The sequence below is a fragment of the Vipera ursinii genome (assembly GCF_947247035.1).
Source record: "Vipera ursinii genome assembly, chromosome: 8".
NCBI classification, from domain to species: Eukaryota; Metazoa; Chordata; class Lepidosauria; order Squamata; family Viperidae; genus Vipera; species Vipera ursinii.
The window spans coordinates 2,646,600-2,674,577 of NC_139519.1; the positions used below are offsets into that span (position 1 = coordinate 2,646,600).

Below are 27,978 nucleotides of genomic sequence, written 5' to 3' on the forward strand. Positions count from 1 at the left end.
TGGTTCGGGGTGGAAAGAAAAAGTTGGGTATCATCAGCGTACTGGTGATACCCCACCCCGAAACCACGAATGAGCTCACCCAGCAGCTTCATGTAGATGTTGAACAGGAGGGGAGAGAGGACCGACCCCTGAGGGACTCCACAAACGAGAGATCTCGGGGTGGACCTCTGTCCTCCCATCAACACCGACTGTGAGCATCCCAGGAGGTAGGAGGAGAACCACTGTAAAACGGTGCCTCCCACTCCCAGCCCCCTGAGACGCCGCAGTAGGATACCATGGTCGATGGTATCAAAAGCTGCTGAGAGGTCTAATAGGACTAGGATAGAGGATCAACCCCTGTCCCGAGCCCGCCAGAGATCATTCACCAGTGCGACCAATGCCGTCTCTGTGCTATGTCCAGGTCTGAAACCCGATTGGTACGGGTCAAGATAATTTCTCCTTGATTAGTTTCTATACTTTGTTTCTTGCCTTCTGGTGCTTTGGAGAATAGGTTAACCCAGCCACCCCCACTTCTTTTGGCAGCCCCTCAAATACTGGAATACTGCTATAATGTCAGCCCTAATCCTTCTTTTCTTAAGACTAGCCATTCTCAATTCCTGCAACCGTTCTTCACAAGATCGCGTGAAGTACTAATACCACTTTGCAATGCCTTGGTAAGGCCACACCTGGAATACTGCATCCAGTTTTGGTCACCAGAATGTAAAAAAGAGACTCTAGAAAGAGTACAGAGAAGAGCAACAAAGATGATTGGGAGACTGGAGGCTAAAACATATAGGGAATGGTTGCTGGAATTGGGTATGTGTAGTTTAATGAAGAGAAGGGTGAGGGGTGACATGATAGCAGTGTTCCAATATCTCAGGGGCTGCCCCAAAGAAGAGGGAGTCAAGCTATTCTCCAAAGCACCTGAAAGCAGGACAAGAAGCAACGGATGGAAACCAGTCAAGGAGAGAAGCAACCTAGAACTAAGGAGAAACTTCCTGACAGTTAGAACAATTAACCAGTGGAACAACCTGCCTCCAGAAGTGGTGAATGCTCCAACACTGGAAGTTTTTAAGAAGAGACTGGCCAGCCACTTGTCTTAAATGGTATAGGGTTTCCTGCCTGAGCAGGGGGTTGGACTAGATGACCTCCAAGGTCCCTTCCAACTTATTATTATTATGTTTCAGCTTCCAGGCCCTTAATCATCTTTGTTGCTCTTCTCTGCACTCTTTCCAGAGTCTCAACATCTTTTTTATAACATGGTGACCAAAACTGGATGCAGTGTTCTAAATGTGGTCTTACTAAAGCTTTAGAAAGTGGTACTAATACTTCACACATCAAGTATGGTTTGCCAGCCAGTTACAAATTCATGTGATGGTGATGCTGCTAGTCCCACATTTTTCTAGCTTACCGAGAAGTAGTTTGTGGTCTTCTTTGTCAAATGCCTTACTGAAGTCCAAGTATACTAAATCTGTGGCATTTCATTGGCCCACTAATGTAGTCACTTTGTCAAAGAATGAAATAAGATTTGTTTAGCATGATCTGTTTTTGACAAATCCATGTTGGCTTCTGGTTATAACTTTGCTTGCTTCTAGCTGTTCGCAGATCTTTTGCTTGATTATCTTTTCCAACATCTTCCCAGGTATTGATGTCATGCTGATTGGTCTGTAGTTTCCTGGATCTGGCTTTTTTTTCTTTTTTCTTTTGAAGATGGGAACTACATTAGCTCTTTCCCAGGTATTCCTTGGTGCTCCAAGAACTTTGAAAGATATGATTTAATGTTTCTGAGATCACATCTGCTAGCTCCTTCAAAATTCTGGAATATAATCCATCAGGTCCCAGTGTTTTGAACTCATCTAGAGTGGACAGGTGTTCTCTTATCATTTTCTTGCTTATTTTAATTTCTATTCCCTAGTCTATCTTTTATGGGTTTTTTGGGTAGGTTGGACTATTTTCTTTTTGCATGAAGACAGATGCAAAGAATGAGTTAAGCAGCTCTGCTTTCTCTTGCCTGTCACTTCTTTGCCATCAACTCCCATTAGTGGACCGATCATTTCCTTGACTTTTTTTTCTTTTTTTACATATGAAAGAAACCTTTTAAATTGTTTTTGACATTTGTTACAAGTCTTACTTCATTATTCATTCAACTCCCTCACAGCATTTCTAACTATGGCTGTCAAATGGACCTCCAACAGAAGTATGTCCACGGGGAGAGGGAAAAGATATCGTATCCATTGACTGAAATGGTACAGGTTCTCCTGCCTGAGCAGGGGCCTGGACTAGAAGACCTCCATGGCCCCTTCCAGCTCTGTTCTATTCTAGCATCATGATGTCAGCATGCAAATGCCACCAAACATGTAATACATGGATATCAGGGATGAAAATGACATAATTCAAAATGTTACAACATCCACATGGAGAGAAGTAAGTAGTGAGATACCACAGTCAAAGATATAAGTACAGATTAGGTAAGGCCTGGCTCAAAAACAGTAACTGTGAGAGGGACCTTAGAGTCCTAGTGGACAATCACTTGACTACGAGCCAGCCGTGTGCAGCAGCAGCCAAAAAAAGCTAATACAATCCTGAGTTGTATAAACAGAGACATAGAATCAAGATCACATAAAGTATTAGTACCACTTTATAAAAGCCTATTGAGACCACACCTGGAACGCTGCAACCAATTTTGGTCACCATACTACAAAAAAGATGTTGAGACCTTGGAAAAAGTTCAGAGAAGAGCAACTAAAATTATCCAAGGCCTGGAGACTAAAACATACGAAGAATGGCTGCGGGACTTGGGTTTGGCTAGTCTAAAGAAAAGAAGAAATAGGGGAGACATGATAGCAGTGTTCCAGTATTTGAGAGTCTGCCACAAAGTACCACAAGGCAGGACAAGAACCAATGGTTGGAAACGGATCAAAGAGAGAAGCAACCTGGAATTAAGGAGACAGTTTCTAACATTGAGGACAATTAACTAATGGAACAGTTTGCCTTCAGAAGTTGTGGGTGCTCCTTCACTGGAGGTTTTTAAGAAATCTTTCTTGTTTCTTGTTTCTTGTCCTGCCATCTGGTGCTCTGGTGAACAACCTGACCCCCTCTTCTTTTTGGCTGCTGCTGCACACTGCTGGCTCATAGCCAAGTGATCAATCGTCCACTAGGACTCCAAGGTCCCTCTCATAGTTGCTGTTTTTGAGGCAGGTCTCACCTAATCTGTACTTATATCTTTGATTTTTTTTCCTGCCTAAATGTAAAACCTTGCTTTTCTCCATATTCCAGTTTGTCAAGATCTTTTTGGATCCTGAGCTTGTCTTCTGGGGTGTTGGCTATTCCTGCCAGTTTGGTGTCATCTTCAAATTTGGTGAGTTCCCTTCTATTCCCTCATCTAAGTCATTGATGAAGATATTGAAAAGACCTGGGCCTAAGATGGAAACTTGTGGTACCCCACGGCTTACTTCTCTCCATGTGGATGTAATACTGTTGAGTTCTACTCCCTGAGTACGGTTGGTCAGCCAGCTACAAATCCATCTGGTGTTGATGTTGTCTATTCCACTTTTTTCTAGCTTACCAAGCAGTAGATTGTGGTCTACTTTGTCAAATGCCTTATTGAAGTCTAAGTATACTATTCCATAGTGTTTTGCTGGTCTACTAATTTGGTCACTTGGGTGGCCTGTAATATACCCCGATGGCAATGTCACTTTTTTCCCTTTTATATTGACCCGTATAGATCAAAGGCTTTTATCTTTGATCATGTGCATTTCTGTAGATATGTGGTGTTCTCTTACATATAGTGCAACTCCTCCTCTTTTTGTAGATCTATTTCTTTTGAACAAGTGGTATCCATCCATCAGTCCATTCCAGTCATGGGTTTCATATCACCAGTTTTCTGCAATGCCAACTATGTCATACCTGCCCTCGTGTACTATTGCTTCTGGTTCACCACTCACCTTAGTTTTGGGGGGTGCAGTCTGGGGTGCTTTTCTGTTTGTCTCAATTGTGTTTGTTGATGTGACTTTTTAAGGGATATTTGGTGTTGTTTCTTTCATGTTTTCTTTGACGGGGAGGTTGTGGGTCTGTGTATTTCCATCCGGGGCAGTGCTGATGCAGCCTAGGACTGCAATGACTTTCTTGGCAGCTGCTGGCTTCTTCTTAAGTGGTGGTCCACTAGGACTCTTAGATCCCTCTAACCATTACTGCTGTTTAGCTAAGTACTGCCTATTCTATTCCGGTGCATTTGGTTTTTCTCGCCTAGTGCAGCACTATATTTTTCACACTACCGAACTGAATCTTATTGGATGCAATATGATTTTGAATAATAAGGAATAAGACTTTGAATCTGAACAGTAGAAATGGAACTCTGGCCAGGTTACAGGATTTTGTTGCTCATTTATCTTTTAATCTTTTTTTTGAAAATCAATAAAATTATATAAAAATATTTTGAATCTGGTTTATAGAGGAAAAAACCACAGCTGAATGAAATTGGATTAAATGCAAATAGTGCTACATAAATTAGATTTAAGTAAAGGGAAAATTTTAAAAAAAGCAAAAAACAATACCCACCAATCTATGAAATGGACATCCATTAGGCCCTTGCAAACCTCAGCTTCCTGACCTGGCCCACTTCAAAAGACTGACCAGTAGAAACTCAGTGCTCTGAAGGAGATGGGTAAGGCATCTTGTGTGTAACTTCCAAATTTGTGCAGGTTATGAAATAATGAATTTGAGGGCAGAAGGGAAATCCCAACTGAATATCCTGAAGACAGGACAAGAAGCAACGGATGGAAACTAATAAAGGAGAGAAGCAACCTGGAACTAAGGAGGAATTTCCTGACAGTGAGAACAATTAACCAGCAGAACAACCCGCCTCCAGAGGTGGTGAATGCTCCAACACTGGAGGTTTTTAAGAAGAGACTGGACAGCCATTTGTCTGGAATGGTATAGGGTTTCCTGCCTGAGCAGGGGGTTGGACTAGATGACCTCCAAGGTCCCTTCCAACTTTACTATTATGATTATGATCTGGCAGTTCTCTCCTTCACTGGAAGTGCTTCAGCAGAGGCTGGAGAGTCATGCATGAACTCGGATTCCTGAGCTGAAAAAGGGGTTGGACTGAATGTTCTCAAGGCTCCCTTCCAGTTTTAAGGTTCTGGAAGTCTTAGTGTGTGAGATCCAGGTCCAGGTCAAAGCACCATTCCATGATATAAAGGAACATCTTTTTAACAAGGACTTTCATCTTCCGGAACACATCCAGAAAAGGATGCTAAGAATAACAAAAAGGCTGCAGGGAATTTCTGACATAACGGATAAAACCATTGTATCTTCCTTGGCAGTGAGTAACTCCAGGTGATATTGTTCTATGACTTTTGGCCACTGTTTCTTTAATGTTCTTTTTAATGGATATTTTATTGTACTCTCTATTATTAAAAAGATACTTTAATGTTGTACACCACCTGGAGTTCTTTTACAAGATAGATGGCACATTGTCATTTTAAATAAGTAATAACATAATAAATTAGTGTGAGAGCAGATAGGACTCATCAAATAGCTCAAGAGATGCAATGTAGAATCAGAATCAGAATCAAGCTGGAAGGGACCTTGGAGGTCTTCTAGTCCAACTCCCTGCTCCAGCAGGAGATCCTATACCCTTTCAAATAGGTGACTGTCTAGTCTCTTCTTAAAAACCTCTAGGGATGGAGTGCCCACAATTTCTGGAGGCAAGCTGTTCCACTGGTTAATCGCTCTCACTGTTAGGAAGTTTCTCCTTAATTCCAGCTTGCTTCCCTCCTTGATTAGTTTCCAACCATTGTTTCTTGTTCTGCCTTCTGGTGCTTTGGAAAATAATTTAATCCCCTTCTTCTTTGTGGCAGCCTCTCAAATACTGGAATATTGTTATCATGTCATCCCTAGTCCTTTTTTCAGACTGGCCATACCCAAATCCTGCAAAAGTTCATTATATGTTTTAGTCTCCAGGTCTTTAATCATCTTAGTTGCTCTTCTTTGCACTTTTTCCAAAGTCTCAACATCTTTTTTGTAATGTGATGACAAAAACTGGATGCAGTATTCCAGGTGTGGCCTTACTAAGGATTTATAATGCGGTACTAATACTTCACGTGATTTTGATTCTATGCCGCTGTTTGTACAACTAAGGATTGTATTAGCTTTTTTGGTTGCTGCTGCACACTAATGGCTGAAATTCAAGTGATCATCCAGTGGGACCGCAAGGTCCCTCTCACAGTTACTGTTTTTGAGCCCATTCTCACACAATCTGTACTTGTACCTTTGATTTTTCCTGCCTAAATGTAAGACTTTGTCAAAGAATGAAATAAGATTGGGTTGGCATGATCTGTTTTTAACAAACCCATGTTGGCTACTACTTATAACTTTATTTGTTTCAAGATGTCCACAGATCTTTTTTTTAATTATCTTTTCCAGGATCTTCCCAGGTATTGATGTTAGGCTGATTGGTCTGTAGTTTCCTGGGTCTGTTTTTTTCCCATTGATGTAATGGGAACCACTTTTCCAGTCCTCAGACACTTGCCCAGTGCTCCAGGATTATTGAAAGATGTGGTGCAATGGTTCTGAGATAAATCTGAAAGTTCTTTACTCTGGAATGTAAACCATCAGGTCCCTGGGATTTATATTCGTCAAGGTCAGACAGGTAACCATTTTCTTGCTTATTTTAATTTTAATGTCTGTCTTTTACAATTATTTTTGGTAGGCTTGATTATAGTTCTTTTTTGCATGAAGAGTGATGCAAAGTATGAGTTAAGCAGCTCTGCTTTCTCTCTATTGCCTGTTATGACCTTGCCATCTTCTCTCTTTAGTGGACTGAATTTTTTCTTGACTTTTTTTGTTATTTATATGTTGAAAGAAACTTTTTTTTCCAAGTAACTTTGACATTTGTTGCAAGTCTTTGTTCATTCTGAGCCTTTGCTTTCCTGACTGCATCTTTGCAAATTTGGGCTAACTGCTGATATTCTGCCTTAGTTATGTGTCCCTCTTTCCATTTTTTGTACTTATCTTTTTTGTCTTTCAGTTTATCAGAGAGATCTTTGTGCAACCATGCTGGTTTCTTCTTGAATTTCTTGTTTTTCTTTTTCTGTGGTATTGTGTTGGACTGGACTTTTATGATCATATTTTTCAGAGTTTCCCCTGCTTTTTATTATTAAAGATAATAAAAAATGTTTCTTTTAACATATAAATAACAAAAAAATCAAGGAAACAGTCGATCCACTAAAGAGAGAAGACGGCAAGGAAGTAACAGGCAGCAGAGAGAAAGCAGAGCTACTCAACTCATTCTTTGCATCAGTCTTTTTTTTTTATTGAAAAGTTTTAAAATACAATTTTCCTTTGAAAAACCCCCCTTCCCCCTCCCTCCTCCCCTCCCTACCTCCCCCCTATCTCCCCCCCTCCCCCTCTCCCTCCTCCCTCCCCTGCCTCCCCCCCTCTACTTCCCCTCCTCCCCCCCTCCCCCCCCCGACTTCCCAGAGCAAAATACAAGGTATATATCTAAAAAGCAATCATAAACAATCATATACTAACAATTATAAACTCTAAAATCCATCACTCTCTAGCTTATATAGAGTAAACCAATCCTTAACAATACTAAATATGTATAAAGAACTAAAATAAAAGAAAACTAGCATCATTCCCATCTATGTTCTTCCACAATTCACTATTACCTAGACATATTCTCACTTACACATCACAAGCACCTATCCCTATTAACCTCTCTAGCCAAAATAGGCTATAATAGATAGTTCTTACACAAATTAACCCGCATTAACCCACAAAACTTTCTTCCTCTTCCTCTGTAGTAAATTGTCCATTAATTCCAAATTGAACATTCTATTACCATACATATCATCCCAAAACTCTTAAAAACACAACTACCACTTGACTATAAGTATATTGTGGAAGTTCCATAGATTTCTACTGGTCTTATTTTTTAATCTTTTTTGAGCGTTTTAAGGCAGCACGCGTCACCCTCTGTTCTCTAGGATCATCCAAAAGAGTTGCAGCTTGATCTCCTCCTGTACCCTTCTCGTCTATCTGTCCATCTTCATCCTCTTGATGTTCTCCTTCTCCAGATCCCTCTGCAGCTTCCAGAAGTGTTGATGGGGTTGCTTTTAAAACATTGTTGTAAAAATCATGCGCTTGCTTCACAGTACCCAAACAGTACCTTTTGCCATCATACATGAAGCTCAACCCAGCTGGGATCTCCCATCTGAACCTTATATCTCTTTGCTTGAGCTCTTGCACAAGAAATATAAAGTCCTTCCTTCTCTTTAAAATCTTTGGAGGAATTTCTTTTAGAACCAAAACTTCTTGACCAGCAATCACAACTTTAGTATCATAGGCAGCTTGTATAACTTCATCTCTAATTTCCCTTTTTACAAAATAAACCACCACATCTCTAGGCAACTTTCTCTGCTTAGCAATCCACGAATTCACACGAAACACTTTGTCCATGCCTTGTTTTATTTCAGATGCTGGATGGTTCAATACCCCCTCAAAAGCCTCAGAAACCAGCTGCTTTAAATCTTCCTTAATATTCTCTTTTAGGCCTCTAATTCTAACAGCAAACTGCATCTGGTAAAATTGAGCCAGACTCTGTTCGCTATCCATTTTGTCTTTTAAATCTTCAATTTCCAATACTTTTGCTTCTAATATAGCATTCTTTTGAGTCAAGTCTTCCACTTGATCATCCAGCACCTCCACACATTTAGCTACTTTATGCACTGAGGACAAAATGTCTACCTTCATTTCTCTAAGTTTCTGCTCCATCCTTTCTTCCATTCTCTGCTCCAATTTCTCCAATTTCTCCTCCATCTGTGCAAATTTAACACCCATTGACTCCAAAATTAACTGGGTATGTTTTTCAAGATCCTTCGATGTCAATACATCAGGAGAATGCAACGCCTGCAGTAATGATTGTTGTTGCACCGGAGAATTTCCAGCACTCCGAAAAGTTCTAGGGGGAGGTTTAGCCGCCATCTTTTACTTACAATTGTGACGCACTTTCACTTTAAGTTTTAAGCAAAGTCCATCAAGCTTGAGAGTAAAATAAAATAATCCTCTTCATCTCTTCATCTTTCCCTCTTGTACTGCTGTGCCTGCTCTTTTCCTTTCATAGTCTCTCCTTCAAGCAGGGATGGTCGCAGACGCCTGGCTCTGCTCCATAAAGTCCGGAGCAGAGACGCTAGCCAGCTGGGAGCAGCCCAGGCTACGGGGGAGTTCAATCCTTCAGCCGCCCAAGCTCCAAGCTCAGGCGGCCCCGGAGAACTCGACCCCTACCTGGGGGCTCACCCCCTCCTCTTCTCCCGAGGAGGGGGCTTCAAATTCGCCCGAACAGCTGATCGGCGCTGTTTCGGGCGAAAAATCACACAGCTGAGCCGCGGGCAGCCCGGGAAGGCTGTCTCCGGCGCCGCGGAGCCACCGGAAGTCATTCTTTGCATCAGTCTTCACGCAAAAAGACATGATAGCTGAACCCACCAAAAACATAACTGAAAAAGACAGACTAGAAATAAAGTTAAAATAAACAAAAAAAATGGTAAGAGAACACCTGTCTGACCTTGACAAATATAAATCCCTGAGACCTGATGGTTTACATCTCAGAGTTCTGAAGGAGCTGGCAGATGTCATCATAGAACCACTGTCCCATATCTTTCAAAAACCCTGGGACACCAGGGAACTATCAGAGGATTGGAAAACAGCTGATGTGGCTCCCATCTTCAAAAAAGGGGGAAAAAACAGACCACAGAAGCTACAGACCAGTCAGCCTAACATCAATAACTGGGAAGATACTGGAAAAGATAATCCAAAAACAGATCTGTGAACATCTAGAAACAAATAAAGCTATAATTAAAAATCAGCATGGATTTGTTAAAAACCAAACCAATGCCAAGCCAATCTTATTTCAATCTTTGACAAAGTGACTAAATTAGTAGACCAGTGAAATGCTGTGCATATAGTATATTTAGACATCAGCAAGGCATTCAACAAAGTAGACGGCAACCTACTTCTTGGTAAGCTAGAAAAATGTGCGATAGACAGCATCAATGAGTAGTCCTTAATGGTACTACATCTACATGAAGGGAATAAGCAATGGAGTACCACAAGGTTCCATCTTAGGCCCAGTACTCTTCAATATCTTCATCAATGACTTAGATGAGGGAATAGAAGGGGAACTCATCAAAGTTGCAGATGACACCAAACTGACAGGAGTAGCCAACACCCCAGAAGACACACTCAGGATCCAAAAGGTTCTTGACAGACTTGAACACGGCCCTATCTAACAAAATGAAATTCAATGTAGAGTCAATGCAAAGTCTTACATTTAGACAGGTACATTTAGACATTTACAAGTACAGATTAGGTGAAATCTTCCTCAAAAATAGTAACTGTGACAGGGTTCTTGGCATCTTAGTGGACAATCAATTAAATATGAGCCAACAGTGTGCGGCGGCAACCAAAAAAGGCAATGCAATCCTACGTTGCATTAATAGAGGGATTTAATTAAGATCACTTGAGGGATTAATACCACTCTATAAAGCCTTAGTAGGACCACACCTAGAATACTGCAACCAGTTTTGGTCTCCGCACTATAAAAAAGATGTTGAGACTCTAGAAAGAGTGCAGAGAAGAGCAACAAAGATGATTAGGGGACTGGAGGCTAAAACATATGAAAAATGGTTACAGGAACTGGGCACGGCTAGTCTAGTGAAGAGAAGGACCAGGGGAGACATGATAGTAGTCTTCCAATATCTGAGGGGTGTCACAGAGAGGAGGGGTGTCAACCTATTTTCCAAAGCACCTGAAGGCCAGACAAGGAATAATGGATGGAAACTGATCAAGGAGAGATTCAACCTTCAAATAAGGAGAATTTTTCTGACAGTGAGAACGATCAGCCAATGGAACAGTTTGCCTTCAGAAGTTGTGGAAGCTTCCTCACTGGTAACTTTCAAAAAGAGACTGGAGTGCCACCTGTCAGAAATGGTGTAATGTCTCCTGCTTGGGTGGGGGGTTGGACTAGATGACCTACAAGATTTCTTCCAACTCTGTTATTCTAATACTAATAAAGGAGAGAAGCAACCTGGTACCAAGGAGAAACTTCTTAACAGTGAGGATACTTAATCAGTGGAATAGCTTGCCTTCAGAATTTGTAGGTGCTTCATCACTGGAGGTTTTTAAGAAGAGACTGGACAGCCACTTGTCTGAAATGGAATAGGGTCTCCTGCTTGAGCAGTGGGTTGGACTAGAAGACCTCCAAGGTACCTTCCGGCTCTTTTCTGATTGATTGATAAATCATGTGAGTGCAGCCACCATTTTGACTTTTTTGACCCTCCCTCCAGATGCTCCTGTTTGGTCCTTCCTTTTCTTCCGGGTGGAGGTGACTTGCAACAGCTATATCTGCCTCTGCCAATCAGATACCTTTCTCCTCTTTGCATTGCCCATTTCTCTTTCTGCACAACAGTCATTAACCCTGCATGATCTAAAGGTTGAGGAAGAGGTTTCTATCTGGTTTAGAGTTCAGTTAATGAATAAGTTTCATTTTTAAAGTAATCTGATAATGGACTGGTGAATAAGTAGTGACCACGTAGCCAGAAATAATGGCTTCCAAGTTCCACTGCTATAGACACCACTGTCAAGAAAGGCCACTGTGTGATGATTTATTTTGCTGCATTAGGCAGGCAGAAGAGCTTCAGGTCAGGTTCTCAGGATCTGGGAAGCCAATAAGGAGAAGACCTTTCCCAAACACTGTCCTACAACCCCTCACTAGCCAGGAAGACATCCTTCAAGCAGGACCCTCCCAAGGCGGCCCCTTTGAGTTCTTGCCTCCTTCTGCAAGGAGAGACATTTGCAAACACATTCTGCAAGCAAGAGGAATGAAACTTTTTTTAAAAAATGGGTAAAAAATTCAAGAAATGTGAATGTTACATCCAGCAAATTTGGATCTGCTGGAACATGAAGTTATAAAATAAATTCAAATTTTCTCCATTACAAATTTGATTTCATTGATTGATCTACCAAGAAGCTGTGTTGTATTGCTGGAATATTAAGTTATTAAGTTAGTGGTATCTTTGATGCATGCATACAAATTAGACCAAAACGCCAGAAGAGGAGGAAGTCAATTCATTTTTTATTCCTTGCCGAAGGGTAAAAGCCTCTGCTTGTCTTCTTTTGATTTGGCAGAGTTCTTCCTTAGGATACTTCTACGGGGGATGTCATTTTTAACCTAAATGTAGCATCAAAGCCATAAGGAGGCAAGCAAATGCTTTGAAAACTCCCAAATTATTACATTAGGTTTTAAATGAGCCCCCCCCCTCCATTTCTCTGTCAGAAATGTGTCAGGCTTCACTCCCTCGGAACCTAGAAATCTACAGCTTACATATTTCATCCATTCAAGAAATAAACATTTTCTGCATCTGGTAATGGCAGGACACGTCTTCACTCCCCACAGGTGGATCTGATATGATTGTTTCTGTTCAAGACTAAAGCTCGCCAGGCTGGTCAGTTAGTGGCAGAGAAAGGGTTCTGGCGAGTTTACCTGGAGGTCTCCAACCCACAGGGATCCCTTCAGGTCCCTCAAGAGATCTAAAAGGAAGATTCAGAGCCCTGAACAGGACGTGGGAAAGCTGTGTTTGCATAACTCACGAGACTAGGCTAAAGTAGGCTTGGGCACTTCGGCCTTCAGTATCCACAGAATTTCCAAGCTGTGGATTGTCAAGATAGTTTTGTAGGAGCGGTCCTAAACTGTGAAATTAATTGCTTGCTTGCTTGCTTGCTTGCTTGCTTGCTTGCTTGTTTATTTATTTATTTATTTATTTATTTATTTATTTATTTATTTATTTATTTATTTATTTATTTATTTATTTATTTATTTATTGCTACTGTACATGGCTTCCCCTCTAGCCAAAGACTGTTTGCAGACCTTAGAGATAACAATATAACCTTGTCTGGGTTCTGGCTTAATATAAATTTATTTATTTTATTTATTTAATTAAATTTCTATAAATGTGACTTTAGTTATCAGGTAGCATTGAAAAAACAGCTGAAATTGCCACTCAGTGCAGGCCACAGGCAGATCTCTCTGGGTGCATTATTGTAACTTGCCTAGTGAGGAAGGGGTGATGGAGGAGGTTGCTCACACTGGGCAAGAAACCTTGAGTTGATTACCTGAAGTGATTTAATGCATCTTGTCTCCCAGAGAACAAACAAGCTGTTCTCTTTTTCAGTCATGTTGTTTGAGTTATTTCTGTTGTGCCTGGAATCCCAATGCCGCTTTAGCTCTTCAAAGCTTCTTCTTCTTCCTGAAAATGACTAATCGACTATGTAAACAATTTTAATGAAATCTTATTTGCAAGAGGATGTCTGATCATTTCTTTTGCACCTTTTTCTACACAGCATCAGTTGATTCAAAAAGCTGGTACGTTCAAAAATAGCTAATGATATGGTAATGAAATCTACAAGTAGCCTCATGGGACTTTTTTTTTAAAAAGAAGCCTTTCTCATTCTGTGAAGCTGGGATTGAGATGATCCCAATATGTAATATTTTTCATCTGTAGCTTTCACCTGTGTCCCTTTAGCAATCATTACTATTACAGTAAAATGAAAATTATACTAAAATATTCTCCTGTTCAGATTATTGAGAGACAAGAAAAATCACATTGCTATTCCAACTGGTTTCACACAACAGATTGCATTAAGTTAAAACCAACTTAGGTAGACTTATAACAGATTTGAGGTCTGTTATAAGTCTATATATATTTGAAAATATATGTTTCAAACTAGGCTTGCAGTTAAGTGGGTTAAGTGCAGTTAAGCGTGAGGCAACGTAACACATGCATTGAAAAAGCCAAACCGTTCTGCCACCCTAAATGCCCTATTATGGATTACACCAAGGCAGGGACCCCGACAGTGAGGATTTGAAAAGTTTAGCTGGTTTCCTTTCATGGCAAAAAAGGGTGGGAATTCAACTGCATCTTGACCTCGGCATTCATCTGCAGGGTTGACTTCTGTACACCCTTCCCTGCTTTCTTTATGTGTATTCCGATCATGCCTGCTGTCTTATTTGGTTTCTTTAAACAATGCTGTCTTCTAAGTGCTTCTCCCCCTTTATTATGCTTGTGAACCACTTTGTTGGAGTTTGAAAACAAAACAGAGTGGCATATTTTCTATGAAAATCAAAAAGCTCCCTGGCTGCACACAATTCTGCTGCTCTGCACTTCTCCCCTGGAAAACACTTTTGTGTGCGGGGTGATCTCCAGCGACTTACAGGCACTTGTCGAAGCAGGACGCCAGAGGCAATGGAGGTTAGCAATGAGCCTTTCTACGCTCAACGGAAAGGGGCAAACTGCCCCCCTGCCCCCCCACCATTCCTGAAAGTATCTGGGGCCAACTCAAATATGGGAACAAGCTTCTACTTGTACTAGAAGACAGTGCCTTTCAATCTCTCTCTCTCTCCCTCCCTCCCTCTCTCTCTCTCTCTCTCTCTCTCTCTCTCTCTCTCTCTCTCTCTGTGTGTGTGTGTGTGTGTGTGTGATAAGTAATCAATTCTCCAACAGCTCCCCCAGGTTAGGGCCTTCATTAGTATTAACGAGAATTTGCCATCCCTCCAGAAGGACAGGGGGGGCTGTGCAAATGAAGCAATCTTGAAATAATATGAGCAGAGTGACTTATGAGGCAATCCAGAAAGCTGAGCAAAAACATGGTGACAAGTTGGGACAATATCTAAACACACATATTAATGTTTTGAATATGTGCCGTAATTTATTCTGAGCATCGCACAGAACATGACTCAAATGGCAAGAATAAAAATTCTGCCACTTCTGGCACAGTTGCAGCAGGAATCAGCAAACGTGGGCTTGAGACTCTGGGGCCTGGGGTAAAAATGGTCACTTGGGGCTTCCTGGATGAAACTTGACCTCTTTCACTGCCTGTCATGTCCCCATCAGATCCTGATTTGTAGGAGGAGTTGGAACTGGGACCATCCGACAGGCATCCCTGTGTCCCTAGAATGTCTGGAGAGACCAGGGGCTGAGGATGAAGCTGTCCCAGTCCTCTCTGGCATTGGGGGAGGTGGCCTATTGGACAGGGAACTGCCTGCCTTCACAGAGGCAGTGGAGGATGGGCTGCAGACAGGCGGTGGTGACGGGAGGCGGCAGATCCCCTCTGATGAGGAACAGCTGCCTCACCCACCAGATTCGAGGGCACAGAGGGTGGAGCGGAGAGAAGCTCAGAGGAGATCTGCAAGGCTGTTGTCAAGGAGGCTGCCCTGCCTCTCCTCACACGGAATACATGGATCGGGCTGATTTAATCAGAGGCCGAGGGAGGGTGCCTTTGTCGGGAACAATTGTTTGCTTCAGCATGCACTTCCTGGCCTTTGTGAACTCTGCTTCTTTGACTTTGGATCATGTTTCTGCCCTGTGGACTTTGAACTTTGTTTCTGGACTGCCTTGTGAACTTTGAACCTTGTTCATGGACTATGGACTTCCTCCTTGCCTTGTAATCAATCCTGGTGACTATTGGATATAGTTTGCAGGGCCTGGTTGCCCTGACTGTGGGTAGCTGCCTTTGGGAAAGTTTGAGGTGGAGCTTTACCAGCTGTTGTAGGGCCATCTGTCTCGGGATAGCAATGCAATAAAAAACTTTATTGGTGCCTACCTCTGTCTATGTGACCTGGGTCATAACATTGTCCTACCCAGCTGAATGAGGCCATTAGTCTTTAATCAAACGCTGGAGTTTTTATAAGTGGTAAGAGAGTTGCTCCACTTGATAACATTCATTTCCTTTTATGCCACGGAAAAGCAGATTTCCTTTTTTTTTACCTATTATTTTATTTTTATTTTTTTCACAGTTCCTTTAATATACCACAAACTAACCAATGAAATATAAACATTTTTTTTCAAGTACCGTATTTAACATTTGTTATAACAGTAATGCTGTAGGTATTATATATCGCCATACATAAATACATACACGTAAGTTTGGGTGCTGCTCGTCCATTTCCCCTTTCACTGTATCCACCCTCCTTCTCTCTCTTCCCTCTTCTCTACTTTCTTTCTCCTTTCTTTCCTACTTCCCTCTTCTTCCTCTCCTCTCCTCTTTCCCTCACCACTCCCGTTTCTCCCCACTTCTCCTCGTCTTCCCCTCCAACCTTCCTACTTCCTTCCCCCTCCCCTACTCTCTTCCCTCTCTCCTCTCCTTTCTTCCCTCCCATTCCTCTTCCGATACAGTTCAGGGGTGATGTCCGAGCAGCTCCTCTCCTTGGATTTTCAATGTCTATATTAGATATGATAATATCCTTATCTCCTCATTTTTCTTCCATCTAAATTAGTATTAGCTGTCTTTTAAGCATATTCTCTTTTTTACCCACTCATAACATTTTCCCCAAATTTCATAATACTCTGTCTTATCTTTACTTATTATTGTTAATCTATTCATTTCTGCACATTCCATTCTTTTCCTGATCACCTCGCCTTCTGGGGGAGCTTTCAGTGCCTTCCAGTTTTGTGCAAACACAATCCTAGCTGCAGTGGTTATATGAATAATCAAATATCTGTTCTCTTTACTATTTTTTTCTGGTAAAATACCCAACAGGAATATTTCTGGTCTTAATTCTATACTTTGTTGTATCATCTTTTCTATCCATGATTTGATTATGTTCCAATAGGTTTTAGCTTCTGCACATGTCCACCACATATGATAGAAAGAGCCTGGTATTTGATGGCATTTCCAACATTTCATAGATCTGTCCTTAAACATTTTAGCTAGTTTTTCTGGAGACATATGCCATCTGTAGAACATCTTGTACATATTTTGTTTATATGCTGTCGCCATTGTCAGTTTCTTTCCCACAATTGCTGCCATCTATCTAATTCAATCGTATCCAAAATTTCTTGACCATTTTATCATTGACTCCTTAACTTGCTCCTCCTCTAATTCCCTATATAATAAGTAGCTATACATTTTTTTTAAGGGACGCGGTGGCTCAGTGGGTTAGGATGCTGAGCTTGTCAATCAGAAGGTCGGCAGTTTGGCGGGTCGAATCCCAAGTGCCGCATAACAGAGTGAGCGCCTGTTACTCGTCCCAGCTTCTGCCAACCTAGCAGCTCAAAAGTACGTAAAAAATGCAAGTAGAAAAATAGGGACCACTACGGTGGGAAGGTAACAGCGTTCCGTGTGCCTTTGGCATCTAGTCATGCCGGCCACATGACCACGGAGACGTCCTCAGACAAGTGCTGGCTCTTCAGCTTTGAAACGGAGATGAGCACCGGCCCCTAGAGTCGGAAACGACTAGCACGCTTGTGCGGGGGAACCTTTACCTTTTTATACATTTTTTAAATCCATTTTTCTTCAGTTCCCATAAGTATTTCATCTAACTCTGTTCTCCCCAAATTAAAACCATCTATTTTAGCATCTTTTTCATAGATGGCGGCACCTGGAATGGCTGTGGCTGCATTGGCTCTTGAAGGTGAATAGTTTTGGGAGGGATAGTAAGGGCTATAGGCCACATGATCAGGAAGATTTTAATGTGTTTGAGCAACATGGTGGAACTAAGGTAACATACGACATACGACCGACAATCTTTGCTGGCCTGGCAAGTTTCTAGTTGTTTTGGAACTGTTGATGAGACTGTTAAAAGTCGTTGGCGCTGTTTGAATTTGTTCTACCAGCAGCAAGATCTGACTGCTGGCCCAGTGATGGATTCTACTGCAAATCAGGGCTGTTTCCAGAGGAGGCAGAGGAGGAGAGGACCTGGAGCTTATGGAGCGAAGCAACTGGATGAGGCTGTCGGCAGGCCCAGAGGAAGAGAGAGAGGCTTTTGGAGGAGTTGGTGGCGGCAACAGCAGCATGCTCCAGGGGTGAAAAGAAGCAAGGTCTCTTTAAGGAAAAGGTGGAAGAGTCAGGATCAGAAAAAGGAAAGAAGGCGAGGTTGTCAGAATACAAGCTAACTTGAGGGCTAATCCACATGGAGCCCCATTTCCATCTGTCCTGTGTGCCATTGTTCACTCCCTAGAGACTAAAATGGACAATGTGAAATTTGAGCGGGCCTCGAACAAGGAGTATATATCGGAGGTGGTGACCCTTTGAGAGCTGTATGCAACGAAATTTCATTTTGATGTATGCCGATTGGTGTACATTCAAAGTGACAATAAAGTTATCATCATCATATCTCGATTGTATTTGTGTTCTCATGTACCAATCCATCTTTATTCCTTGTTCCTCTAATTGTTGTTTGGTTTTCAGCTTCCCCGTATCTGTTAGTAGGTCTTTATATCTTATAATGTTTCCCATGTTAAACATATTGGGGTGTATTAACGCTTCTGTCATTGAGAGCCAATCTGGAATTCTCAAGTAATGCTTCCTCTTTATTTTCTCCCAAACCATCAATAAAGAATTCCTGATATAATATAATTTGGGCTCCTTGCAACAAAGTCGAGGACTCCGACCTGCTTCAGAAAGGAAGCCAAGGAGGGTTGTCTGGATGGACATTTCCCTTAAGGGTTCCCTGCAGTCCTCTTCACTTCATGGCCACAGCTTGGCAAGGCTGAATTATTAATACAATGCCTGGTTTCGCACTCTTCTCCAATTAAGCTAAAATGTTGACAACAAATTGCTCACTGAATTTTTACATATTTAATGCCATTATTTTTAGATGTAGGCATACTGCATTGTAAACTGGAATTAATCCCTTCTTATTTGTAAGCAGAAGTAAATAGTGCAATTTCTTCTAATTAAGAGAAGGCAATATAGGGAAAAAATGACAGAAAGCTTTAACCTAACAAATTTTATTAAGCAACATTGCAGATTCTATAAAAGGTGGTTGACAAGCTAACAAAAAGAAAGAAATTGAGGATCAATGAAATGCAGCATTTATCAAAGTAAGTTGCTGCAGCCTCTGTCCAATTGTCACTGTGCGAAGTTTCAAGAGTCCACAAACGTGGGCAGTCAGACCCTCCTACCCTATGATGTATTTCCTCTTCCCTCCCCTTTCTGGGATGGACTGCCTCCTACTTTGTCTCTGGGGAGAATCCCATCCTTCATTATTCCGCTAACATGTGACAACAGCAGACTTACACAGGTGCTGGGAATATTACCATCTTCTGACCTTGGGAACATCTTGGGAATATCTTGGAAATGCTGTATGAATACCATCTGAATGCAACCACCTATTGTATTCCATTCTACACACAATAAAGGTATTTCTATATAAAAGGTGTTTTCTACGAGTTCAAACTATCTGGAGAGATCTGTTAATGTTAAGGAAATCTGCTTATTTAGACCATAGAGGTCTTATCAAGAGATTAATTAAAGTACAACAGCTTCGATCCAGAATACTGCCAGAAAGTCAGTCGGACAGAACTCTTCAACCTGGGAGCCAAAGGGCCAAGTGAGTCCCAGCTGGGCCCCTTCGGCTGGGTTACAATGCAGCACGGGGGCGGGGGGGGCGGGACCTCAGCAGCCAGCAGCTCCTCTCTGGACCCTTGCTCCTCCCCCCAAAAAAACTCTTGCAGCAGAAGCAGCAGGAGTCCCCCCCCTGCTCCCTTGATGAGGCAGGAGAGTGGGAAGGTGATGGAGCTCTCTGGCCCAGGCTGAGAATTTTAATTTTAATTTTAATTGGGGGTTTTACTTTTTTTCAGGGATTGATGTAATTTTTTAAATTGTTTTTAACTTTTGTATTTCTTGTTTTAAATACCCTGTAAACTGCCCTGAGTCCTTCGGGAAAGTGTGGTATATAAATCTAATCAAATAAATAAATAAATAAATGAAGGATGGAGCAGATTGCTAGGACTCAGAGGCTTTTTATTCACCTGAAAAGGGGAGGAAGGAGAATGGCTCAGCCTGAGAAGCAATGGCTTCTGAGACTATCCTTCCCCCCAACTCCACAAAAGATGCGCTTAATTTACCAACCAGCTTTCCCCCTTAAAGCTATGGATGGGTGCTCTGGACAGAAATTTCCTCCACGTTAAAGGCTTCTCAAAATGCACGACCAATTCTATGGGCAAAGGAATTGTTCCAGGGGGATGGTTCAGATCACCACTCCCCACGTCCCTCTCACCCTTAGTTTTCCTATCCCTCCCTGCCTGCCCACTGGCGCCTTTTGGCAGCTGGGTAGCTCCTGGGAAGGCCAAGCCCCCTCCCCCCTCCCCCTCCCTCCTTGTATGCCTTGATGCCTGGCAGCCACTGAATTGGTCCAGAGGCTTACGTGTATTTCTAGAGAATTTTATATTCTCTTCTTGAGAGCCACCCAGGGCCTCCTCCATGCAGGTGGAGGGAGCATTTTCCCCTCCCTGAGGAGTGAGTGAATCTGTTTTTTGGGTAGCCTTTGAATAACATCTCTGGGGCTGCACTCTGGTGCAGAAAAACTGGCACCAGATTGAGAAAAAAGTAAAAAGTGGATGAAAATGAAAAATAAGTCAAATAAATTAATTATTCAAAAAATTACTTTGTAATTAATTGCATTATTTAGCTATTTAAAACAATTCCTATTAAGCACATCAGTATTGATTTCTGGGTTTAAAATAAATTAAGAAATACAAAAGCAAAATTAATAATTAAAATTGAAAGTTTCCCACACCTCTAAAGATGCAAATTGCTCACTCAAGAGGGATCTGAAAATGACTGGCTCTGTTTTACATTGTCATCATTCTGAATAGTTGTTCTTGACTCTGAGTAACATCATCTGGACTTTGAAGAAGTAGGCTAGGAAGAGCATTGACACCTTTGAAGTTTGGTGTCATGGATAACAAAGAAAACAAACCAATGGATCCTCAAGCAAACCAATTCAGAGTTCTCACTTGAGGCACTGATGACCAGATTCAAATTATCCTATGTTGGACATATTGTGCAACGACCTAACTAGTTTCTTTGAGAAGCCTATAATGCTGGGAAAGGTGGAAGGAAAAACAGGAAGAAGGCGACCGGTACCAAGGGGGATGAACTTGGGTTTCAGTGGGGATGGCAGCACTATTGGAAGATCTGAAGACCAAGTTAATGACAGATAGTCATGGAGAACATCTAACTATATGGTCTCTAGGAGCTGCAATAACACATGGCACATAATCAATCTATCAGTCAACATCATCATACAGCCAATTGTCACCCTTCATCCTTCTCTTCATTAGACCAGACATATCCCGTTCCCTTAACCGTTCCTCATCTGGTTTGCAAATGAAATAAAAGAACAATTTTCTAACCTAAACTTACAAATCCAGACAATGACTACAAAAAGGAACTAGTAACCCAGAAAATAGAAAGAAAATTAGAAGAAACGGATCCAAAGATGGAGGACCCAAAGGAAGGAATTAACAGACAGATACAGACAAATGAAAAATTAGAAGATGCAGTGATAACACCTGAAATAAAAAAGAGATCTCAGAACACATTTGAGGATAAGGAAAAAGAGCTGATCAAATGGATGATAAAGCTGTTAGGAGAAATGCTGAATATTGAGAAACAAGAAATGAAAAGAAAAACTGAAGGAGAAGCATTGAGACTGTTTAATGAATATAAACGGGTTGAGCGTTCTTCCAAAAATACTTCAATTTTTTCCCCTCATTACAAACAATATATAGAAAAACAGAGGAAGAATTACTTGATGATTCAAATGCACTGACTTGGAAAGTTATTTGGCAAAGGAAGAAAGCTAGAGTAAGACTGAATAAAATAGAGTTTTTGACCTATTAGATGGGATATTATACTATTAAACAGATGTTTATAATTACAGTGGTTTTGGCTTTGCTGGAAAAGGCCAGTCTCTGGTTGATTTTTAAAAGTTGCGCCTAGCAGCTGCTTGGCACATATCAAATGTTAGGCACGTAAGTCTTGTCACGCTGCGTATAGTCATGCACTGGTTGACAGGCTCTTCATTTGAAGTAGAGTCTGCAGAATCAAGCCTGCAGCGACCGCACGCAAGGGAACAAGACGACCTCCTTTACTCTACTTTGAATGAAGAGCCTGTCAACCAGCGCATGACTACACACGGCGCGACGAGACTTACATGCCTAACATCTGATATGTGCCAAGCAGCTGCTAGGCGCAACTTTTAAAAATCAACCAGAGACCGGCCTTTTCCAGCAAAGCCAGAACCACTGTAATTATAAATGAGCAAGCTTGTCACGAACAGGCCACACCCACATCCCACAATTTGACTGTTGTAACTGCCATACAAGTGTATGTACTGACTCCCTTATCATTCAGCCCTTGCTCTGATGATGTCAACAGCTTGTTGACGAAAGCTCAGCAATAAAGAAGAATTTTCTCTTATATCCCGGAGTTCATCATTTTTATTTTTACTAACTTCAAATGTCTGCAAGTTTTAAAATTATATATAAAGTAAAGGTTCCCCCGCACATGCGTGCTAGTCATTTCTGACTCTAGGGGCCGGTGCTCATCTCCATTTCAAAGCCGAAGAGCCAGCGCTTGTCCGAGGACGTCTCCGTGGTCATGTGGCCGGCATGACTGGACGCCAAAGGCGCACGGAACGCTGTTACCTTCCCACCGTAGTGGTCCCTATTTTTCTACTTGTATTTTTACATGCTTCTGAACTGCTAGGTTGACAGAAGCTGGGACGAGTAACAGCCGCTCACTCTGTTACGTGGCATTCGGGATTCGACACACCAAACTGCCGACCTTCTGATCGACAAGCTCAGCGTCCTAACCCACTGAGCCACCACGTCCCTTAAAATTATATATATATATATATATATATATATGAGAGAGAGAGAGAGAGAGACCCAAAGGGAGGAGAGAGAGAGAGAGAGAGAGAGAGAGAGACCCAAAGGGAGGAGAGAGAGAGAGAGAGAGAGAGAGAGAGAGAGAGAGAGAGAGAGAGAGAGAGAGAGAGAGAGAGAGAGAGAGAGAGAGAGACCCCCAAAGGGAGTTCAGGATGATAAAGTATACTTGTCCACAAAGTATTTAAACCTAAGACAGCTCTGTAAGAAGCTGGGTATATATCGGTTCTTTCTCCATTGTGTGGATTATAAACCCAGTGACAGTGGAGCTACAGATGCTGAGAAGTCTTAGGTGGGTCCACCCAGTGTTTCATTGGAGTCTACTAAAGTCCATTCGAGATCCCAAGCAAAGGCAGACAGAGGGACCCCTCCGCCTCCGATCCTTATAAGAGGGGGGGGAACACTATGAGATTAAGAATGTCTTGGACTCTAGGCACCACCGGGGAAAGTTGTAGTACCTTGTGCGGTGGAAGGGCTATCCCATAGCAGACACTGAATAGGTGGCACAAAGGACATTAAAGCAGCTAGATTAATAAAGAAATTTCATGCCAGGTAACCTAAATGACCAAAGTGAAACAGTGTTTTGTAAATGGTAAATTGTGTATGATATTGTGTGTTTGTGTTCATTCCAGATGTATCGTTCTTCTGGGGGTGGGGGTGGTTCGGCATTTCAAAAGTGATTTGCTTTTCACCTAGTTCTCTGCTCTCAACTTGACAACAATCAGGAGGGAGGTGGCTGAATCGTCTGGGGTGGGAATGGAATGCCAAGAATCCATCTGCAGATTTTGATGCCCTGCTTCAAGCACATGCTCTGCAGGTGTTTGAATGATCTAGGCCCATGGTGGCAAACCTATGGCACACAGAGCCCTTCCTGTGGGCACATGCACCATCGCCCCAGTCCTAGGCCTTCAGCTGGGTTTTATAAAACCTTTTTGCATTCGGCCTCTGCCGCCGTGTGCAAAAAAAAAGTTCAATCAATCAATTTCAACTTCTTGTGGGGGGAAAAAGATCTCGCAAAGTTGGAATTGATTGATTGAACTTTTTAGTCCCACCCACCCAATGGGTCACGTCCACCCAATGGGCCATGCCCACCTGGCACCCAATGATACATAAATGGGTTTTGGGTTGCAATTTGGGCACTTGATCTCTAAAAGGTTCGCCATCACTGATCTAGGCAGTTCCCATAACAAATGGAATGTAACTGATTGGACAATGCAATGGACTAAGGGGAACAGCCAAAGGGGGAATTCAAGCTTAATTTTGTGGATTTTTGAGCAGGAAATTCAGAGCTGGTTTTGCTTCTTTTGTGCCAATGCAATGTATTCAACAAAAGTATTACTTTTGAGAAGAACAATGTGCCAGGAGTTCCTTTCTTGGATTTGCTAGCTGGACATCTGACATTTGGGTTTGTTAAAACTTTGCACCTTGTTAAGAGGCAATTCTGGTGGCCATCACTGGAAAAGGACATTGAAAGCTATATGGCAAGTTGTCCCATATGCGGTTCAGCCAAGCGGCGGCAAGGGACTCCTTCAAACCATAGCAGAACCATCAGCACCATGAAGAGAGAGCTCCATGGATTTCATAGTAGGACTCCCCGAAAGTTCAGGGAATACAGTTATATGGGTGATCACTGATTTTTCAAAATAGATACATTGTGTTCTGTGTCTAAAGATCCCAAAAGCACGTGCACTAGCCAAACTGTTCATACAGGATGTTTATCGACTACATAGTGCCCCCCAATGCATCATCTACAGTAGGAGGGTGCACTTCACTTCCAAGTTCTGGCACCTATTTTTAAACCTCCTTGGTACTGACCAGGAGCTTAGCTGTAGTCACTACCCCCAAATGAATGGGGTGGGGGTGGGGGGTGCGGATGCACAAATTCATTAGATGCTATGGTGTGGATGTATCAGGAGAACCTTCCGAGAAGTGCTTGGCTTCGATTCAACTTCTTACATTTTGTCATGCAGTAGTCCAAATATCCTGCGACTGGTCATTGAGTGATGGCTGTCAGTTGTTTGTTTGACAGCTTGCTTTATTTGTTTGTTTATTAACTACCCAACTTCAAATGATTCTAGGCAAATACAACAGATATTAACAAAAAGATCACAGACACCCAAAAGACAAGAGAAACCAAGTGAAACAGAAAAACAACAGCTTAGAAGGAGGGGTTCAGCAGCTGCACCATTTAGGGCAGAGGTAGGCAACCTCGGCTCTTTTATGACTCGTGGACTTCAACTCCCAGAATTCCTGAGTCAGCAGCTGACTCAGGAATTCTGGGAGTTGAAGTCCACGAGTCATAAAAGAGCCGAGGTTGCCTACCCCAGGTTTGGGGGAACAGCCAGGTGTTCAAATATTTTTGGAACATTATTAGGGTGGGAGCCCTATTAATCTGTAGGGAGACCTTATTCCAGAGGGGAGCGTTCTGACAGAAAAGACACATTTCAGGGCCCTAACAGATGACATGGTTTAACTGAAGGGACCTTGAATGTACTCTCTCCCAAATTTTACTGAGTGAGCAGAAATTGTAAAAGATAGGTAGTTGTAAATAACCAGGCCTTATGCCATGAACGGCTTTTAACCAGAATCTTAAATTGAACCTGGAAGCCCAGCAGCAATCAGCACAGCTCACAGTAGTGTTTCATGCACATCACTGCCCACATCACCATGTTCTGGACCAGCAGCCCCATGCAGAGTGCATTGCAGAAGACCCCAAGTTGTACATCAGTCTGAAATGGGGAAATACAGCCTTATCCAAGGCTACAAATCAAAAGCCACCAATACCAGGGCTCCAAATACTCCTAATCACCCAGTCTCGTCAGGATTGAGCCTGAGCTTTTCTTCACCATCAAGACCTATGTAGCTCCCAGACATTAGGATTTGTCTGGAGCAGGGCTTTTTTTCTCATTGAACGCTCAGAACGGAGTTCCGGCACCTTTTTTGGATGGAACCTTGTAGGGTAGGCAAGGCGGGATGTGTGACATGTGTGAGTTCCGGCACCTTTTTCTTTTACAAAAATAGCACTGGTCTGGAGGCTTCAACTTGAATAGTCCACAGTTGAGATGCATAGTTGGATATCATCATCATCCTGATGATACCAAATCCCAAACTCATCCAACAGGTTCATCTATAAGGATGAAGAGTTTTGAGCTTGAGGCACCTCACAAATGTCTCACCTCTGAACACCAATTGAAATCACTCAAGGAGAAAGTAGGCTAACCACTGTAACATGGTGGCTCCCTCTTCTAAGACCTGCAGCGAATCTGGAAGACGGTGTAAATAAAAGTTGCTGAGAGATCAAGAAACACAAGAAATAGATACACAGCCCAGCTCTGCCCAAGGACATCAAATATGATCAATGCAGTCTCTGGCCTGTATTATGGTTTGGACTTAATCATTTTCTTTATTGCATGTTTGCAAGAGGACCTTGATGCAGATGGAATGGGCAAAGTGCTGTTCCATGACATTGACCTTTTGCCATTTGTGGAAATATTGCAGGAGTTTTTGGGCAACTATTGGGCTCAGCTTTGTGTCTGCGGAAAACTGGGTTGTAACATTTTTTAGGACAGTCAGAAATTACCTCCTAGCTGCTGCGTGATTGCACAACATAGTACACAATGAAAAATATTCTGCCACACAAGTTTCGTTATAAAGATATTGTAGGTAGATGCAGACAAACATATGTTCAAAGATGGCAGGTAACTGAACCACTGACTCTAATTTGTAATCTTATTAGTGAAGATTTTTCATACTGGCTTGGTTGGGCAAGTGTTTGTCTCATTCTCTTCTGTGTAATAGAGCTAATATTGTGCTATTGTCACTTTTGTAAGAATGAGCGGATGCAGCACTTCGGCCATGGTGAAAGACCTCCAGGTGTCTCCTGTAGCCTCGGAATTTCTAAAACAGGCTCTGCATTACAATCACATTACATTCATTTTGCTCCTTTGCCAGCTGCTCAAGCTGAGTTTGTTACAAAAATGCCTCATTCCTGATGCTTGCAGGTAGACAGGTGACAGCCCTTCCCTCTTCTCTGCTTTGCTAGTCATGTAATGCACAAACTTCAAGGAAGTTTCAAACACCTTATGGCCAATTCACATGGTCATGTTGGGAGATTCTGGAACATCCCAGATGATGCTTTGGGTGGATGGCTGTAGGGCTGCTATGCATGGGTTAACCTTTTCCCATGAAAGAAGAAGAAATTTTTCTGCTAATAGAAAACAGAGTTGAACCTTTCCTCTTGTGGTTATCTACATTTAATGTTTCTAATGTTTGCACTGAGGGGACTAAGCACTAAGAAAATGTTGAGCACAGCCTCAAACCATATCTTATGGTAAAGGCAGAGTTCCTCAAACAGAATTAATTCACCTCACTAGAGGTGGTCAAGGATCCACCCTGGTAAAACACAGTGATGAACGGATGGAAGAAAAGTGATCCTGGAAGTATACCAGTTACTCAAGGAAAGTAACTGAAAGTCCACTAATGGAACAAAATAGTATTAAAAATATTATAAATTCAAATGTTCTGTTGTAGAAATGGATTCTGAATTAAGTTCCAAGGAGAATTAATGTTTAAACTGCAACTTTGTACACATTTAATCTGCGCCCCTCCCAAAACTCCCAAACACATTTCAGTCACATTCGCTCCTTCCACAATGGCAACTTGATGGAGAGAAGTTGACCAGAGGACCTAAACATCCTGGACACAGGGAGGAGGAAAGACCAGGTGGAAGGAATACACAGGATCCGTGACCAGGAATCCGCTTATGAGTGGAGAACAGCAACCTTAGACAGAACACTTTGGAACGAGAAGGAAAGCTCGCTGGGCGGTCACAGGAAGGAGCTGGTTGTTGGGGCTGTGGCTTCATTAGAGGGATGGAAATGGTGTCACTGAGGCTAAATTGTGAGTTTGCTCAGGGAAGCGTATTGGAATAGAAGCTCAGGGTCTCCGAGATGGTTTTTGTGTCACTGCGGGAAGAGCCATTGGAGGTCAGATCGACAGAGGGGCATCTGGGTCTGCCGCCATCATGCAGTTCCTCCTCTGGGTTGGCAATGACAGAAGAGACCGTCGTCTCCATCCGGCTGGCCTTGTATGTGCTGCTCTGGGCCTGCAGGTGCCTCGCTGACTTCATTTCCAGTCCCTCATACTCGCTGGCATTGATGAGTGGGCACCACCGGAAAGCCCGCTTGAAGCCCACCCGGAACCTGAGGAGACAGAGCAGATCAGCTGCATGAGGAGAGCTTGCCTGGCGCCTGCCAAAGCCGCCTCG

General features: G+C 42.3%; 2 protein-coding genes across 2 annotated transcripts in view; both read right to left on the reverse strand.

Moving 5' to 3' along the window:
- BOLA3 (bolA family member 3) overlaps positions 1–27,978 on the reverse strand; it is a 460,366-nt gene that overhangs the window by 98,025 nt on the left and 334,363 nt on the right. The window lies entirely within an intron of this gene.
- The window catches only part of LOC310644099 (substance-P receptor-like), a gene marked incomplete at its 5' end in the record, with an annotated part of 69,905 nt that continues 67,687 nt past the window's right edge, over positions 25,761–27,978 (reverse strand). Inside the window, one exon of the mRNA XM_083368871.1 lies at positions 25,761–27,913. Coding sequence (XP_083224997.1) covers positions 27,622–27,913 — 292 coding nt within the window. The 3' untranslated portion in view covers positions 25,761–27,621. The remainder of the gene's footprint in view (positions 27,914–27,978) is intronic.